This window comes from Dryobates pubescens, chromosome 3 (genome assembly GCF_014839835.1).
Source record: "Dryobates pubescens isolate bDryPub1 chromosome 3, bDryPub1.pri, whole genome shotgun sequence".
Taxonomy (NCBI): Eukaryota; Metazoa; Chordata; class Aves; order Piciformes; family Picidae; genus Dryobates; species Dryobates pubescens.
Genome location: NC_071614.1, coordinates 34,984,866 through 35,001,005, shown reverse-complemented (window position 1 = coordinate 35,001,005; position 16,140 = coordinate 34,984,866). Strand labels below are relative to the sequence as shown.

Here is a 16,140-nt window from a genome sequence, read left to right as displayed (position 1 = left end):
AAATTTTCAAAAGCACCTTTGTTACTACCTGAATCAAAGTTGGTCTGTTCCTACAAAAAAGTAAACAGTCTTGCTTTTCTTCTTTTAACAAAACCTTAATTCTCTTACATAAAACTTTTCTTTTTAAAAATTATTATTATTATTATTATTATTATTTTACTCTAGGTGATAGGAGTAATCATGGTGGGGAAGTTTTTCTATAGACAGTAGTAAAGAAATTCCATTGAGCTGACGTATTAAATATGGCTTAAAAATAAATAAATCCTAGGAACAGATTTGCATCTTGTGGTGACTGAGCTCTTTATCCTTCTGAAGTAGAGCAAAACTGGTTTATGTAGCCTCTGTGTGGGTGCTATTTTTACTTCCAGCAGTTTCTGCTAGCTTCTGCTGGTGCTCAGACTAGACTTGGAAGTCCTTCTTTCTGTACTCAGATTTTCTTCTTACTGTTGGCTTTCAGGCTTGTACCTTTCTTATTACAGGGGTATTGAATGTAACTGAAAACCTATTAAGGTGTACGGCTCTATGCTTTTTAAAGATAATAATAAATCCATTACAGACTGATTGCTGGGCACAAATGTAAATGGTGATGTCTGTTATTCATAGTATTACATGGTTTTTATTTCTCTAAATAGAGTGCAACTGTTGTTCACGGTGTTACATAGTATTTAGTCCTGTACATAGAGTGCAGCTATTCATTGTTTCTTCTTTTCCTTGAACTGTAATATAAGAAACAGCCTTTTTTTGTCCTGTGATGGCCAAAAAGACTGCTTTATCCTATTAATTGCATGTGAGGCTATGTTAAAAAACCAACATCTAAAAAGTACCTGAGGGGGTAAAAAAGTAATGCGGTCATCTTGGCATTGCAGTGGAATCAAGTTAGAAGATTATTTGTTTATTTTATTTTGGACCCCATTACAGGAATGTGTAAATATACTATTGGAATATGTTTGTAGGTTTTTAGCTGGACTGGGAAGAATCCAATGAAATACAACTGCAGAAGCGTAGTATCTGTCCTGAGTACTTTGTACCTTGTCAGCAATGCAGGAAGGCATTTTTATTAGGGCTTCCTGCAAGGACTTATGAACTTCCCTTGTCACTTCCTTATTAATGTTTTCTGATAAATGTATGCTGTCATCTCAGGTAAGTGTTGACTCTGCAGGATTTTCAGGTACAAAAATCCAGCTGCATTCCTGGATGTGAAACTAATCTATTGAAGATGGGAATAGACAGGAAGAATCCTGTTTAACATTTCTAACAGCTAATAGTTTTACAAGTTCCACTGTAGGAATCTGTCTCAGGAGAATGGTGGAAGGTCTCTCTGTGGAAGATAGCTACAGGGTACACTGTTCATTCCCTTTTACATTAGAAGAGTAGTGTGGATGCAAAGTATTAATGCAAAGTACAGATACAGATTTAGGGAGGGGCTCCTCCCACTCTACTCTCCCCTGGTGGGACCACACCTTGAACAGGGTATCCAGTTTTGGGCTCCCCAAGCCAAGAGAGACAGGGCTCTACTGGAGAGAACTACGGGAGAGCTATTAGGATGATGGGGGGACTTGAACATCTCTCCTGTGAAGAAAGACTAAGAGAACTGGAGCTGTTTAGTGAGAAGGCTGAAAGGAGATCTTATTTATGCCTATAAATATCTGAGGGGTGAGTGTCAAGATGAAGGTTGCAATATCTTTTTGGTGGTGCCCACTTCTAGGACAGGGAACAATGGGGTTAAGCTGGAACACAGGAGGTTCCGCCTCAGTATGAGGAGAAACTTCTTTATGGTAATGGTGATGGAGCACTGGAACAGGCTGCCCAGAGAGGTTGTGGAGTCTCCTTCTCTGGAGATTTTCAAAACCCACCTGGATGCATTCCTGTGCAGTCTGCCCTAGGTGATCCTGCTTTGGCAGAGGGTTGGGCTTGACAGTTTCTAGAGGTCCCTTCCAACCCCTAACATTATGTGATTCTGTGATTATGTAATTGGAAATAAGTACAAAAAGCTGAGGCACACCATACGTCCTGCAGAGAAAACACCAGGGAAATCGTTAGGGTGTATAATTAACAAACTGTTAGGTCAGCATAGATCTTAGTAGTTGTTACACCCTTAATCTAGTATAATGCATTGTATTAGTCTTACCTCCATGAAGCTTCTTCTCTATGTGCATAAAAGCAGTAACAGAAAGCCAAACTGTTCTGGGGCTCAGTCAGGAAAGTCAGCAAGTCAGGGGAGTCAGCATGTCAGGAGTCTTTTTAACTCTCTGTGGCTGGTTTGAGTTTCCTGTACTTGATGGGAGTCCTGAAGTTTGCAGTGATGTGTGCTGAATCCTGGTGAATCATCTGTATGGCATTGATAAGGTGTGTTGCTGAGATGGATTGTGATCCTCATTAGGAAATTACTCCTCTAAAGGCTCACCTTGAAACAGTGAGGAAGAATCTCCCTGTAGTCTGTGGCTTGAAGCAGAAGTTGCCAATATTGGATGGCCGAGGAAAACCCCAACTCTGCTTCCCTCCTCTTCATTCCACATACTTGTAGTTTGGACCTTATCTCCTCAGTGTGGGCAAGTGTGGTCTTCAGTGGCTTTTACAGCAGGCAGGAACTCTTGCAATATTGCACTGAAACCAGGTAGAGTTCTCTTTCCTGCTTTGCCATGCAGCAAGTCTGAGACAATGATAATGACTTTATCTTTAGATGTCTACTTTCCTTTCACTTGCACAATTTTTTTCATTCCTTCAAATGTAAAGCTCTGTGTTGAGCAAAGCATGTTGAAATATGTGGACTTGCTGCATTTCACTCCAAGTTGTTGGGGCTATTTGTGTTGGATGCACACACTTCCTCCCTTCTTTCCTTTTTCTCCCTGCCCCCATTTCTATTATTGTAGCAAAACTGTTTGTTGGTTGGTTTACTCAAATACACCAGTAAAAGAATACACTCTAATACACCCTAAACCCTCCATTTTGAGGTACAGAAATAGTTCTAGGCTTGGCTTAGTCTGCAGTTTTTTGCTAGCGTACTTAAATCCTCTTTTATACATAGGATAGTAGAGCATGGCATATTTTTTTTAGTGTGTGTTAGTGAGGAAAAAACCATCAGAACAAACTCACACAAAAATCCCTTCAAAAGACAGAATACAACTTAAAAATTGCTGTAGAGTCTTGGTGGGAAAAGATCATCAGAAGGGCTCAGCCGTACTGCTTCATTGTATATTACAAAAGTCATCTGAAGTATCTTGAGGAGAAAGAATAACTGAACCAAAATTATTCAAAGAAATGCATTTAAATTATTTAAAAAGAGTTACTTTGTTGTTGTTGTGTTGGCTGGCCAGAATGTGTGGTAGAATTCCTCACCTCTTTCTACAGGCAGGGATCCTTTTGGTTTCCCATGGCAGTAAACTGATTCTTCCCCAGGTCTTGTTAATTTCTCTGCTGGATCCCTTTATCCCTTCTTCCCTCCCTGCCTCTTCAGTTAGGTGATGGAGAGCATGTGCTTGTGTTGACAGCGAGCTTTCTCCACTGTTACCACTGGTGTCCCAGACTCCTTGCCCCGCATGTTCATATTTTTCCATCCTCCTGCATCCTCAGTGTCCCGGGATCTTGCTTACTTCCTCTGACCTAAACAGCTCTGTCTGCCTTGTGCTTCTGATTCTTTGCTTTCTCTCCTACCCTTTCTGTGCTGGATTCTTGACTGCACTTGCAAATAGATTTTTGTTTTGTTTTGTTTGTTTTCTTTGTGCTTTGCTCCTTTCCCTTCCTTTCTATTGCCTCCCAGGCTCCCTCTTCTGCTCTTCCTGCAGGATAAGCTAGCCTGGTGGGATATGCTGGAGGAGCAGGCTGGTGGTTTTCCACAATATTGAGGTCTTCCAAGCCTTTGCTGGCAGATGTGGCTCTTTTCCCACAGAACAGCAATTTCTAGCTGTCAGCATGCTTCTCAGCACCAACGCTTTGCAATACAAATTAAGGAGCTGCACCAGTTGGTCTCAAAAGGAAGGGCTTTGTATAGGACCAGTGGTAGAGTGTGGCTCTTGCTTAAATAATTCCTTCTTCTGTTCTGAATCCTAAGTGCCTTCTGATGAACATTTGGTGTATCTGACTTGACTGGAAAAAAAACATAGTATGTGGTCACCAGTGTGCATAGAGTAACTTAAAAATGCATTTTGAGGGTGTGGGGCTGTGTGTGTGTGTGTTGTGTGGGGTTTGGTTGTTTTTTGTTTTTTTTTTTCCTAAAGCTGGACCATTTTTCTTTTTCTTAGGAGCATAAGCTTGAAAGCTTTTTCAGCTCAGGCTGTAATGTGTAGTATATCATTTGCTACATTTCAAAAACTATACTTCATTGAAGAGTAGGCTTGCTGACAAATTGCTTTGATAGAGGAAAATAACACATTCTGCATGATGCATTTCAATAGCTTCTGTAATGAAAAACATCAGATAAAATGCTTTCAGTTCCATAGGTCAGCCTGTAGTTGATGAAATGTTTCTTACTCCTGTACATTAGAATTTAAGTGTCAATATCTCCTGTCAACAAATTCCCTGTGCATGGAATTTGCTGTACAAAACTGGATCTCTGAAAATTTCCCCCTTCCCCCCCTCCCACTGGTAACAAAATAGAAATATGTTAGGAGCCTTTGAATGCAGTGTTATATTCTGGCTTTTATATTCAATCACTAGCATTCTTTGTATTGGTGGGTGGTGGAAATAATTTGTAACTCTTGTTTTGCTGCTGTTTTGTCCTGCTGCTACTTGGTTGTTTTACTCAAAGGATAAAGACTACTTTCCCATGAGACTTGTTGCAGATGTTGTTTATGCGAGTACTCCAATGGCAAAAAAAAAAAAAGGGCATTCAAAATTTTATGTATGCCCTTAGTTTAGCTGAGGAGTCTGCTGAACTCTTCTTTTGGGAATGATTTTCATATAGTGCTTGTAAATCCAATCTGATGCAACTCTGAATTGTTTAACTTCTCTGTTGGATTTTACAGACTGTATCTGTCGTCTGTAATTTTTCTTCTAGGTGTTATATACTAAACCTTTTCTGTAAAATTATGACTCCTGTAGAGTTAAGACTCCTTCCCCAGGAGACCTGGTTAAACCATGGCCTCCTCCTGTGCTCCACTTCTTGTGTTAAAGAAGCTGATGGTGTGCTGTGGCTTGGCATTTAGATTAGGCAGTGTCTGTATCTCTTCATTATACGTGGTGTTGAAATCCAGGGTGCTGTTATCAACCCAAAATCTTGTGAAAGCTCCTTCAGGAAAAATCCCTCTGTTCCTCCCATACCACACCTATTTCTCAGGAAAAAAAAAAACCAACACAAAAACAAAAACACTTTTGGAGTAAATTTCAGTGTTCTACTGTAGTTTCTCACATTATGCAACACTTACTTGATCGGTGGCCAGTAATCTGCTGTGGAAAGAGATAATATCATACTGTACGTCTCTCTTAAATTGTGTTTGTGGGTTGCAACTATCCCTTTTTAAGATGCAAACATCTAGAAGCTTTATTTCCTGTTTTTTTGGGGGGTTATTTTGTTTGTTTTGTTTTGTTCCCCCCCAGATTTACAGATACTGGCATATCTCACATGACTGGAGTGCTGCAATGGGTAAATACAGGATCTTTAACAAGGGCAGGCCAGGAAGGCAAGGCCAGGGAGTTGTTTTTTGGTGTGAGAGCAGCAGGGATATGTGAAGCTTTGCCTTGGGATGGATGATAGTTCAACTGAGAGCAGGTTGGGATTAGTAGGTAACTTTGGTTTGGGTGTCTGCTTGAGACTGCCTGATGAGGAAGAAGTAGTAGATGATGTCTTCTTCAGACAACTGGAAGAAGTCTCACATTAGTAGGCTTGGGTCCTTGTGTAGGTCTTGAGCCACCCTAACATTTGCTGGAAGGACAGAACAGTGGGACATAAGCAATCCAGGAGTTATCTGGAGTGCACTGATGACTTCCTAGCACAAGTGATCAAGGAGTCAATGAACTGAGGTGCTTTGTTGGACCTCATAGCAAGAAGAGACTGGTTAAGATCACAGGAAATCACAGGAACATTCAGGTTGGAAAAGACCCTCAGGATCACCAAGTCCAACCAATAATCCTACTCTACAAGGTTCACCCCTAAACCATATCCGCAAGCACTAGGTCTAGATGACCTTTAAACACATCTAGGGCGGGTGACTCAGCCACCTCCCTGGGAAGCACATTCTGTGAAAATTTTTTTCCTAACATCCACTCTAAAAATCACAGAGCACCTGAGCTCTGTTGGAGTCTCCTCCTACCCCAGGTGTGGCCACTTTGCCCTCCCCACCCACTCCTCTTTTAAATACTGTCCAGGAAAGGTAGAAGCCCCAAGCTGAGCCCATCTGGGCTGAGGGATCCTCCTTTCATCACTGGTGAGTCCTCCATGGTGCACACTGGGTGATGGTGACCAAAAAAAGGCCGGGGGGCCTGGTGGCCCCCTGGTTAGGTAGGGCAATGATTGATGACTAGTCCAATATCATCCACGGGTGCTGGCTGGGCCTTGCTTGGGCTGAGCTCCTTTGTGTGGTGTCTTGGATGGTGAAGGTCAGGACTGCAGTGGCTGCAGAGTACATGGTCACCATGTCTACAGTGACCACGGGATGCTGGAGTTCAGGATCCTGATAGGAGTGAAAAGGGCAAAAAGCAGCATCACAATCCTGGACTCTGGCATATTTAGGAATCTCTATGGATGTTTATTCTGACATTCATAGAGATATTTATTGACTGGAGAAATGGACAGAGAGGAATCTCATGAAGCTCAGTAAAGAGAAATACAAATCCCTGTGTGCACTTGGAGGTATCAACCCATTCTCAAGTACAGGATGGAGGCTAACCATCTGGCAAACAGTTTTTCAGAAGAAGGCCCTGTGTGACTTGGTGGAAAAGGTGACTATGAACCAGTGATGCTCCCTCAGGGGAAAGATTGCCAAAGGTATCTGGACCTGCATTGAGAAGAGCATTGCCTTCTCCTCCGTCCAGCATTGGAGGAAGTGCCTGGAGTGCTGTGTCCAGTGCTGGACTTCCTAGAAGAAGAGAGTCATGAGCATATTGAACAAGGCCCTGCAAAGGGCCACAAAGACTGTTAAGGGCTTGGTGCATTTGTTGTGAGAAGAGGCTGGAAGAGTTAGACTTTTAGAAGAACAAAGGCTCATGGAATCTTACAGGTGTGTATAACTACCTGATGAGAGATATAAAGAAGACAGAACAAAACTCTTCTCAGATCTCCCTGTTAGCATCCCTGGGATTGTTGAAAAGAATTTGAAGTCTGCTTGTTTTGAAATAGTTTCTAATGGCAGGGCTTTTTCATAGTCACAAGTTCTGATTCTTGGCCTCAATTGGAAGTAATTAGATGGTTATGTTTTAATACTTGTAACTTTTTTTTCTTTTTTCTTTCTTTCTTTTTTTTTTTCTCCTCATAATGGGTGTATTTTTGTAGTAAACTGGTAGCCTCCTCTTTCTTGTGTGATGTACGCAGATAAGACAAGGTTTGTGGGTGGGGTTTGTACATCTGTAGCTCTAGAATAGATTTTATGATTATACATAGAGTTGTTTTTCTAATTATATTAGTTGGTCTAAAAAAAGATGTTTCCTCTTGCCAACAGTCTTGTATACTGGAAAAATGGATGCTACAAATTCATTAGTGAGATTGAATGTGAGGGGTTTTTTGTTATTGTTTGTTCATTTGTTTCTCCAAATGGCAAATGCATTTAACTGCAATGAATCCATATTTTGTTGCAGCAGATGCTTTCTGGCCTCTGTTAAAGGCAGAGATAGTCCCTCCCATTGCTGTACGCTAATGGCTATGACATCAAGGGCTTTTCAACCTTTGATGCTTCTACTTAATTGACACAAAAAAGAAAGTAAATCCTTGCCTGCCAGGAAGCAGCATGAAGCAGCAACCTGTTCAATGCAGTGCTTGGTAGAGCAGCACTTTGATTCAGTGATTTTAGAGAGTGGAGAGTCCTTTGGTGGTGGGTGTTTTTTGTTGTTGTGTTTGTTTTTCATGGATGGTAACAATTGAGATAAGGACCTGCAGTTGGCCTGTTGTTGACTCCAGTTCAGAAAATGGTAGATGCTTTGAAAATGGCAACCAGAAGGTGGGCAGATGTTGAATCACAGATTCAGTGAGCATCTGTTAAAATTTCTGCTCTCTCTTGTAAACTCTTTCTCCAGAGCCCTTCTGCCTGGCTGATCCTTCATATTGGGCTTCAAAGCATCCATTGGAGAGGGAGATAGCTGTTGCAACAACTGGTTCTGTTTCAGGCACATGCCCATGAACTGTGAAATCTAATATTTTTATTAGTTTTGTATGGATTTCTACTTGAATGTCTGCCCCTATCCTGTCTTCCACTAATAGTCATGGTGCTAAAGTTGGTGCTAAGATGCTTCATGAAACGAAATACAGCTTCAACATATTCTGCAAAGGTGGTTTCAGCATGAGAAATAATCCTTCACCATTGCACAAATCTGTATCAGTTCTGATTTTGCCATGGAACCTGCGAAGACAGAGACCTCAACTGTATGGAGCAGCTGTCTATGTGCTGGCTTGCTACTGCAGTTCATCACAAGATGCTGCTGTATCTCCTCATGCCTGGAGTGCAGATCTCTTAGTTGCTTCCAGTAGTACTTTGATGTAGAGTCATCAACTGCCTGATGGCTGCTGGGGTGCGTTGTGAATTAGTCCCTGCCTTCAGAAATAATTTCTGTATCTTAGCGTTTCAGTTAAAAATTAAAGTGTTTGGCCCAAAGGATCACATGGGATTCATATCTGTGAAACCAAGTTGCTCTCTACTCTCAGCTGTCTTGACTCACAGGTGAAAGAAGGTGGAATGACTTGAGTTCTTGCTGCTGATAGCAGGCTTTGTGGGATATGCCAAGCTGATAATGCCCATACTAGATTTCACTAGACTCTACTGGGACCTCATTACATATTTCATGAATCCAGAACAGGATCCAGCTTCCTCGGCATTTCACTGTGCAACTAGTTAGGATGTACATCTAGAGGAAGGTGTCCACTTTCAGTGCTTTTGCTGATTGTCCTGAATTATTCTGCTTGTGCTAGTGGTGGGTTTCATTAGGATGAATTTTAAGATGATGAGATACAGGACTGCATCCTAGAAGGAGGAGGCTTATAAGTTAGTTGTGGTTTTTGACTGGTTATTTCTTGCAGCTTGAGTGGAGGACAGGGTGTGTTAGCATGGCCACAATTCTTGTCAACTCTAGGCTGTATGTCTGCTGGCTGACTTTGGAGTAGAAGCGATGGCTGAAATCCCGTTGTCTAGTTAGGGTAGGGCATGAAAGTGTCCTGTCCTCTTGGAGTCTTTATCACTGAGTGTCCCCTATGGATGGTCTTCCAAAGAATTGACTGTTGCCGACTTTTGTAAAAGGAGGTGGAAAAGGAATGAGGATGAGCTTGTACTTTGCCCTCTGCCCTTCTCTTCTGACAGGCAGGAGGAATGTCTCTGTACGTATGCCTGTAGGAGAGCCTGGTTATTAAACACATCCTCAGGAAACAGAACCCCTGAATTCAGTGCTACTTCTGCCTTACAAAATTTAATTCTTGTTCTGACCACTGACCAGTGTGTTCACCTACAAAAGGCTTGAGCTTTGTCTGTACTGTTGCAGGCTTTCTTCTTGAAACCATGCAATAGTGCAGACAATGCTCCCCCCCCCCCCCCCCCCCCCAACCTTTGGGAGCAAAAAGGAAGTAATTCTGTCGTCTGGTAATTTGGGACCTCATTGGGGAACTGGAGAATGTTGTGTCAGCTGTGCTGCAAGGTTATTTCATGGACTTGATGCCTTATCTTGTTTGCTGCTTTGCTTATGGAAAACACATTGCAGCTTCTGCTTGTGCTTGCCTGAAGATGGAACTTTGCTCAAGGTCCTTCTGGGGCAGTATAAAAAGGGTGGGGGAAGATTTGATTTCACTTTCTCTTACCTGGTGACTGAAGGAGGACATGTAGCTGGTGAATGGAAGTGAACAAAGAGAGTGACGGCTTCCCCCATTGATTTTTATTTACAGTGCAGCAGAAGAAAAAGGAACCTAAAGTAAGATTTGAAAGAGGAATGCATTTAACCTGTTAAACTATGTTTAAATTACCTTCTGTTGCTTTTCAATTCTAAAGCACAAATATCCTTTAGCTGGTCTGTTATGGGTTTGGAAAATGGGTGAAATAAATATGGGTGCCTACAGAAACAGGACCTAGTAACACAATGCATCTTAGTAGTTTACCTAATTCTTGTTTGAATATAATACTGTAATTTCCTGAAGAAGCCTTAAAAGCTAAAAATCCCCATTAGTGTCTATGGGAAACTTGACATAAGAGCAAGTACTCACAAATTTTTAATCTTGTCAACAAGAGCTGCACAAAAAGCACAGCCCACACAAAAAGACCCCCAAAACAACCAAAAAACCAAACCAACCAACCTCCATCCCCCAAAAAACCCCCAAACCCCAACCAACAACCCAACTACCAAAATCCTACCAACAAAAAAGCCCTCTCTTTCTGTCCTGTGTGAGTGTAATCCTGAAATTGGAGTTAATTTGCAGTTTTCTTCCCCCCCTTCACCTTCTTGTTCTCATTTCTGCTGCTCATGCTGGCCCATCTTGAAAATTAGGTAGTGGATTTCATTAAAGTTTCTAATTTTAATTCTCTTTGCTGGTAGTAGTGGCCTTTTTATGGAAACATTTTTGTTAACCCAAAATGTTATGCTACCTGTGCCAAATGGGTTTGGAATTTGACATGTCTCTAGCACTGGAAAGGCTCTATCAGTAGGATGTTGCTTTTCCTCGTGAATGGAGTTAGCTGCAAGTACGTCTTCATATGCGCTCCTTTGCTTTTTGTTTCAATTGCCTCTTGGTTTTTCCTATTTCCTTCTTTTTTCTTTTCCCACATCAGGAAAGGTGAGGAAGCATTCATAGGATGTTAGGGGTTGGAAGGGACCTCCATTGAGTCCAACACCCCTGCCAGAGCAGGACCGTAGAATCTAGTGCAGGTTGCACATGAATGCGTTCAGATGGGTCTTGAAAGTCTCCAGAGAAGGAGACTCCACGGCTTCTCTGTACAGCTTGTTCCAGTGCTCTGTGACTCACAGTAAAGAAGTTCCTCCTCATGTTGAGGTGGAACCTCCTGTGTTGTAGTTTATATCCATTGCCCCTTGCCCTATCACAGGGTACAACTGAGTCTGTCCCCTCCCTCTTGACACCCAGCCCTCAGATATTTATAAACATTTATTAAGTCCCCTCTCACTCTTCTCTTCTCCAGACTAAAAAGTCCCAGGGCTCTCAGTCTCTCCTCATGGGGCACATTCTCCAGTCCCTTAATCATCCTTGTAGCCCTCCATTGGACTCTCTTGAGTAGATCCCTGTCCCTCTTGAACTGGGGAATCCAAAACTGGACACAGTATTCCAGGTGAGGTCTCACCAGGGCAGAGTAGAGGGGGAGGAGAACCTCCCTTGATCTGCTGGACACACTTCTCTTAATGCACCCCAGGAATCCCACTGGATGTCTTGGCCACTGGGGCACATTGCTGTCCCATGGAGAACTTGTTATCCACCAGGTCTCCTAGGTCCTTCTCTAGAGGGCTGCTCTCATTTGGGCAGTATTCTTGGGCATGATTTTTGTTGTTGTTGTTGCAGGAGTGAACTATTGAAGGAAAGCCAGCAACATGTGTTGTTTGGGCCACTTTCACAGGGTAAACCTTGAGTTTTATCAATAGCACTAGCTTAGCTTAACTCTGTTAACTCTTATTTGTAGTCTTAAGAATGCTAGTTGTAGTGGTATTCTTTTAAAAAAAACCCCAAAACCCCTAACCTGTGGAATTCCACTGTCTTTTTATACTTTTTCATGACTCATGCACTTATCTGTGTCCTTTTCCCCCCCCCACCCTTCTGTTGGCTGACATTGATCCAATTTTGTCAGAATGAAGTCTTAAAAATGTATGTGGCTGGGTGCAGGAGAAAGACTTGGTTAGTATTCCAATTCAAGAAGGGTTTTATTCAAAATGTGTATTCCTAGAGAGTCTGTGTAAGAGACACCTATCTATAAATTCTTTGACAGTAGGAAAAGAAGAAGATTGGGAATCACCACGACATGGAAAGTTTTAGGCTTCTTTAGCGCTGATGCCCATGGAATCATTTGTCGCATTGAAGCACTATTAATTAGGCTGGCTAAATTAAGCAGCACGGAAAATGTTGCCAAGATACTTGTTAGAGACATTGGGTCTGCGATCAAAACCTTCTATTTCAGCATGCTGGATGGGTGTGCTGCTCTGGCCAGCAGCCCCCACTGCACTTTGGTTCATGCTGAAGCTTTTAAGGCAGCAGCTGAAGCACTGAATTAGATCTGTATTGGTTGATAAATATTTAAGAAATTACAGATACTGAAATATATGTGTATACATCTATTCATATTTGCTGACCTCTGTTCACTAAGCTCTTAATTATCTTTCTTCTCTGTGGCCAAAGGAGGTACTTGCCTCTCTGGGTGTGCTTTAGAGCACTGATGATGTGCCTCGGATAAAGGAAGAATAATTACTGAAATGGGAGGATTATGTACTGAACTTGCAAGAGTGACTAAGTTCAATAGTTTAAAAGGAAAGAACCAAACAAAAAGTTCAAAGAAATGCTTTTCACATAACTACAGTTTCTGTTTTTATCTAGGAAATGTCATTCATGAAAAATTATGCAAATTAGAAATAAAGCTGCCAGTTAATTTTTCCTTTCAGCAGTCAAAGAAACAGGAATGCCTTCAAATACTGTTCATTTTTGTTTGTTTCCCAGATGTGCTCTGCACATTTAATAAATATATACAACACTGGTGTGGTGAGGGCCCTCAGACCTTCCTAGTGATGCCCAGTCCTCCATAGCTTTTTTGATATTTCTTCTGTCTTTTCTCACTTTCCATTATGGAGCATCTCTGGCAAGCACAACTGCTGCTTATGAGAAGGCTTGTACTAGAATGTTAATATTTATAAGTGTCATAGTTTAGCAGCTGCACGCTGGCTGAGGAACACTTTTTGGCAAGTACTTATTTTGGATATTGTTAAGACTGATTGAGATCTCTCCTGTGTTTCCACGAAAGTGTATTTAAGTGCTTTTCTAAGCTTCTGATGGATTCCTGGTTTAGTCATAGTAATAAATATTTAGCAAAAGGGATGCATTTGGTTTGGAAGATTAAAAAAATGTTAATGACCTAAAAATGCAGTCATGGATCTTGTGAGGACAAAGAAGGAATGAAAAAACATTTCTGGCTATTTTAATTGTAATATATGTTTTTAGGGATCTAGACATGTGCAATTGTAAATGTTTTTTATCTTCCTTTTATAATTTCAACTGCTACAAAAGGCTTTCGGTACTTGGGGTGGGGAAGGAGTGCCACCTTTTCACATTCAGTTCTAGTGCATTATTTTGACTGCTCAATCTTTTTAAAGCTCTATTCTTTTTGTTCTCTAAAAGGAATTAATGTTTTTGAGGGAACACACATTAATTTCAGTTATCTTTTATTTTTCTGGAGCAAAGAACAACAATGTGTATTTAAAAAGTTAGTGCTAGGGTTGCAAATCTTGCACTCAACCCCAAATTTATGATCTTGGCAATAAGACAATCAAAGACTGAAAACTTGTATCATAACACACATTTATAAGACCCTGGTTTTATCCTGTGTACTAGTAAGACTTTTGTTGTATAGCTCTCCATGTCAGTCTAAGGTAGATTTGAGTAACTCGGAGCACACGCTCTAGCATGAAGAAAGGATTGCTGATGGTAAACTGTATGTGGATATCCCAAATTTGCCAGCATCTTCCAGTTACCCTGAGGGGGCAAAATCCATGAGAGTACACACACACATGGCACAAGTGGACACAGGTTCTGCCTGCTGGGCAAAAATGTCTATGCAGTCTAGGGATACACAAGTCTTGAAAGTTGAGGAGTCTGGTCATTTACGGTTGCAAGGACTTGATGTACAAGTTATTTAATTTGGCACAAATTGTCACCACCTGCAATCACTCTAAATCAGTAGCTAACATGGAGGAGAAGAAAGCTGAAATGAGAGCTCTCAACTTTCTTAGGGTCTGTGGCTCATTAGGGTTTTTAATGACTATTTTGTCTTCAGATTAGCAGCTGTTCACAATGCCTGTGGTTGACCTAACCTGCAGCTTGGCCTCTCTCCTTTGATGGTGTTTTGTTGGTTTTTGTTTTTTTTTTTTTTCATTTTGGGCTGGTCCCAGACTCTCGAAGCCCATAGGGAAAGTTAGCATCCTGTCTGTGTTATGTGCCCATATAGACACTAAAGACAGAGTTGGGTTGGGTTCTTCCTCAAGCTAGGAAGAATTTTGCATGTTTTGCCCAACTTTCATTAGTCCTTTCGAAACTGGGCCGGAGAGTGTATGAAGCTAGAGTAAGTCTTCCCCAGAGAGGCTGGCTCTATAACCTAGTTGGTTATGATGCTTGCTGATGAAGAAGACCTTGGCAGCCCTTCTCTGTGGGTTTTCTGGATCATCCTCTAGAAATGTCCCTCTATGTTAACTTCCTAATGAACCTTGTGTAATTAGAATGCATTTAATTACCCTGCTGGGTAACCTCACCCCATTAATGATTTTGATGCAGGCACTGTGGATTTTGGTAGTGCCTGGCTGCTGTGATCTTCACTAGTGAGCTTTACAGATGATGTATGTGTTTTTGCTGGGGTTTTTGGTGTCTTGTTGTTTGTTTGTTTTTCAAATAAATATTTTATGCAAAACAGATTATAGTCTGTTTGCATGTCAAAATTGAACACTGTTCCTTCAGATCTGCTTTAAAATGGTCTGCATAACTGATTTTAAGCAGCAACTTTAGCACAAATAGCTTCCAGCTATTATCACTTATCATGCTTGTATGTGAGTTATGTGAATATTTTCTGACATGGAGATTTCTTGTTTCTTTCAGCCTTTCTTCCAACTTGTGAAGTTACGGAAACTTGGACTTAGTGATAATGAAATCCAGCGGCTCCCTCCAGAAATAGCAAATTTCATGCAGCTGGTGGAACTTGATTTGTCTCGAAATGGTATGCTCTCATGATAATTTGTTTGATTCTATATCATCTTATGACATGGTCTATGAAACTGGGTTAGTAGGGTTTTTATGTCTGAAGTTGCTATCTGTGTCCTGCAGAACACTTTGCGGTGTAATTAATGGATTTGTCTGTAGTTCTAGGTGGGGAGGAAGGAAAGGGCAGAGGAGAGCCAGTGGTGGAAATATAGTAATAAAATAATGCTTGAGTGTAGTTCTGCCTGAGGGCCTGCTTTATTTTCCAATTTAAAAGAATGCTTTGCATCCTATTTTTGTATTGACGTCTGTCATAGTGTTGATTTCTTACCCCAAGCTGTCTGAAATGCCTAGAATGTAAGAAAAAAACAGAAAAAGAAATTGTAAGAAAAAAAGCTCCTTTCTGTCAAAAAAACCCCCAAGCCTAGAAGAGAAAAAAGGCCACTCTATGGCTTAGAAGTCCATTTCTCTATTTCTGTTTTCCTCTTGATCTGTGATTAGCAAGAGGCAGAATTCTGGTATTTCTAATTGTACTTCTGGAAGAGGAATCAGTCTGTGTGTCACCTGCAGAGATAAAGACAGAAAAGGGTATTGGGAGAAGGTATCTTTTAAGGTGTGTTTTAGGAAACCCATGGGTTTATTGGTTGCTTCTGCTGCTTGCTGCTTATGTTGTCCTGAGCTGTGATTGAGTTAAAACAAATCCTTTTTTTTTTTTTTTTTCTTTTCTCTCTTGTGGTGGCCTGGTGAACTTACCAGTTCTGCAAGAAGTTCAGAGGCTGGTGGGTCACCTTTAAGCAGCCTTGTGACCCAGTGATCTAGAAACAGTGAATCCGTGTTACCAAACTAGAGCAACTGTCAGCTATTTTAGCCTCCTGATGCGCACTGGATATGCACAAAATGCTCTCTGAGGTGTGATGGATGGAGTGGGAGACAGAAAGGTTGTGTAACCTTGTAAATAACTGAGGGATGTAACTCAAGAGAATAAGTAGTGTAAGGAGCAGCCTTGTTTTCTGTATGATTTAACTCTGCCACTGAAGAATATTCAGTGGCCACTTCACCTTCCTCTAACTACATAAAATTTGCATCTCTCTGTTATTTGTTTGGTGCTTTTAATGCCATCTTTATTGGAT

General features: G+C 41.2%; 1 protein-coding gene across 2 annotated transcripts in view; it reads left to right on the top strand.

The window, feature by feature from the left end:
• The window catches only part of LRRC1 (leucine rich repeat containing 1), a 74,203-nt gene that overhangs the window by 1,558 nt on the left and 56,505 nt on the right, over positions 1-16,140 (top strand). For both annotated transcript variants that reach the window (XM_054179946.1, XM_054179947.1), the window contains exon 2: positions 14,912-15,029. In XM_054179946.1, the coding sequence (XP_054035921.1) occupies positions 14,912-15,029 (118 nt within the window). The remainder of the gene's footprint in view (positions 1-14,911; positions 15,030-16,140) is intronic.